The following is a 2808-nucleotide window of genomic DNA, read 5'->3' as shown; positions in this document are numbered from 1 at the left end:
GCACATAACAACAACAAATTGCACTTAACAAGAACAAACAACAACAAATTCAGATATGCCCTGGCATATCTACTAGTTTGTTTGTTTCCAAACTTTGCGGTGTGGCTGCTTTGCTCATTGAATCTGCAGATGACAGCATGTTTGAAGAGGCAGCATAGATGTTGAACCCCTGGACTGGGATCTGGATAGCCTGGGACCAGGAACCCAATCCATCAAGAGGAAATCTAATTGGTGACAGGTGTAAAACGTACCCAGGAAATCACCTACAAATCCTTTAGGAAGAAGGAGGCCTGGTTTAATGATTGCATGTTGTTGTTGTTGTTGTTAAGTGCCGTCGAGTTGGTTCCGACCCATAGCGACCCTTAACAGGGCTTTCGAAGCTATAAATCTTTACGGGAGCAGAAAGCCTCATCTTTCTCCTGTGGAGCAGCTGGTAGTTTCCAACTGCTGACTTGCAATTTGCAGCCCGATTCGTAACCACTACGCTATCAGAGCATGTAGGGAACAAAAATTCAACTGATATTAACTTTGAAAAAAGCTAAAAAAAAGATTATGATTTTAGGATGTATGAATTTGTTGGTGTTAAGTGCCGTCGAGTTGATTCTGACTCATAGCAACCCTGTAATAGGGTTTCCAAGGAGCAGCTGGTGAGCTTGAACTACCGACCTTGCAGTTCTAACAACTTTGCAGTGTGACGCATTAGCTCACAGCGCCACACCAGGACTCCAGGATATATGAATAGGAGCCATGAATATTTTTGCTCTATTCTGCACTGACCAGGGCACAGCTGAGGGTCTTGCTTTTTCTGAGAAAGCCGCAGATTGAACATGTCCAGGAGAGAGTAACTAGGACATGAAGGCCACTCAAAACTAAGCTTAAGAGGCAGGATTGAAAGAACTGGATTTCCTTAGCCTGGAAAAATGAAAAGCTAGCTACCTGTGTCCCTGGGATAGGCTGTCATGTAACAATCATTAGCCTCTCTGTTGCCCTAGGGCACAGAATCCAGATCAATGGCCAGAAACCTTGGTGAGGGAGATTTTTAAGATAAACAAAAACTGGGGAAAGGGTATAATTTTCAAAGCCATCTATGATCCAAAACAAAAGGGCTGATTTGGGAAGCAGAGAGCTTTCAATCCTGAAGATATCCAAGTTGAGTCTGGAGTAGAGATATAATTGAACAGAATCAAGCATCTGATGGAAGATTTGGACTGAGGTGCTTTAAGGTCTCTTACAACTCTAAAGTTCCATGTTCACTGACAACATGTTGAATGGAAGCCCCATTTCTTTTTCTTCTTGCTCTTTCCTGTCTCTGACAAATTGGGATATAAGCAATCTGGCACTTTACACAAAGGACTGGCAACTCAAAGACCAATTTGCTTGGACTAGTAAGGGCACTGTTTTCAAAGCCCACACCCGAATTTCAGTCAATTCCGCATGACAATCCATACATGTAGCTCTAGTGTTGTTCCTTGCAGTTTGTACCTGACTCCCGTGGCCAATTTCTCTTCGTCCTATAGAACACAACTTTCTGTCTAGCTCTTTATAGAATAGGAAAATTGCAAAAACTTAATCAAGGTCAATGCCAGTGCTTCGGTCGATAATTCACTTTCTACGTTTCAGAAAACCAAGTCAAGCAATTTCATTTTAAAAGCACATTAGGAGTGTCTTAGGTTTAATTGCACCATGTGGTTTCATAGACTTCCACTTGTTTGGACTTCTTTCCCAAAGTCATTGTAAGTGAGTGGGTCAGCAGGCAGTGCACTGGTTCTGGGTCCAGGCCCCCACTTACTGTAAAATAAAACATCTCTGTTTCCTGTTGGTTGGCTCTCCTTTTGGCAATGTTGATCTTGCTCATGTAGGTCTCTGAGGCAGCAGACTTTATGGACTCTGTGGAGCGACTGTGTTGGAAGGCATCAGAGACATCAAAATCCTCCACCGTCAGCATGTCTTGTAAGGTCTGCATGGTGGCGTCCAGAGTTTTCCTGACCTGTGGAAATACAGCAGCAAAAATCCTGTATCATCATAAAGCTTCTACCTCTTAAGGGCCTTAGCCCAAGAGTTACTGTTTTCTTTTTCATGAAGTCCCTAGGATATAGGCGAGGCAAAAATGATTATGCCCATTATATTGGTATGGATAGTAAGAAAATTTAGTCAGTGCCTGAGAACTAGATAGTACCCAGGTACTACCATTGACCATTCGGACCAGGGTCACAAGAGGGTAAGGGGCTTGATGGTGGCTAGGGTGGAGGTGCAGTGAGGTTTGCTGTCAGCCATACCACAGAATACCAGGCAAAGCAGATTCAGGGCAGAGCTCCCAAACTCAGAACCACATAGGTAGGAGTATTTAAAAAGTTTGAATGCTTATAGCTAGTGGAACTTGTAGCAAAAGTAAGAAATTGTGTACTTTTGAATCTGCCAGGCTCAGTGGCCCAGAGCCAACAACTTGGCCAAAATCAAACAGCAAGACCAAGCAGGGGAGCAGACACACTCGGAAAAACGCCACTGGAACCTCAGAGCAAAGGTGGACAATACACTTTGCCAGTTTTGCTTTGTTCTGATTTTCTTTTCTTTTTTTTTTGGTATCTGTTCATTGACCCACCACTGCTTGTGTACCTCCATTCTGGTGACTAGAGGGGGTGCCTGAGCAAGTGGACACCCTTCACCCCCACCACTGGTGGGTTCTTCTGCCACGCATAACAGTTTTTTTTTTTTTAAACAGAAAAGGTCAGAACAAGGGGTGTGGAGAGGGAGAGTTTAAAAACAAAACAGGACGAAAATTAAATTAAATCCGGAGGTATAGCATAAAAA

The 2808-nt window shown here is 43.3% G+C and overlaps 1 protein-coding gene across 2 annotated transcripts in view; it reads right to left on the bottom strand.

Moving 5' to 3' along the window:
• The window catches only part of SRGAP3 (SLIT-ROBO Rho GTPase activating protein 3), a 413130-nt gene that overhangs the window by 69766 nt on the left and 340556 nt on the right, over window positions 1-2808 (bottom strand). For both annotated transcript variants that reach the window (XM_006851564.1, XM_006851573.1), the window contains exon 9: window positions 1790-1987. In XM_006851564.1, coding sequence (XP_006851628.1) covers window positions 1790-1987 — 198 coding nt within the window. The remainder of the gene's footprint in view (window positions 1-1789; window positions 1988-2808) is intronic.

Source organism: Chrysochloris asiatica, unplaced genomic scaffold (assembly GCF_000296735.1).
Source record: "Chrysochloris asiatica unplaced genomic scaffold, ChrAsi1.0 scaffold00030, whole genome shotgun sequence".
Lineage (NCBI taxonomy): Eukaryota > Metazoa > Chordata > Mammalia > Afrosoricida > Chrysochloridae > Chrysochloris > Chrysochloris asiatica.
This window is presented reverse-complemented; position numbering and strand designations above follow the sequence as displayed.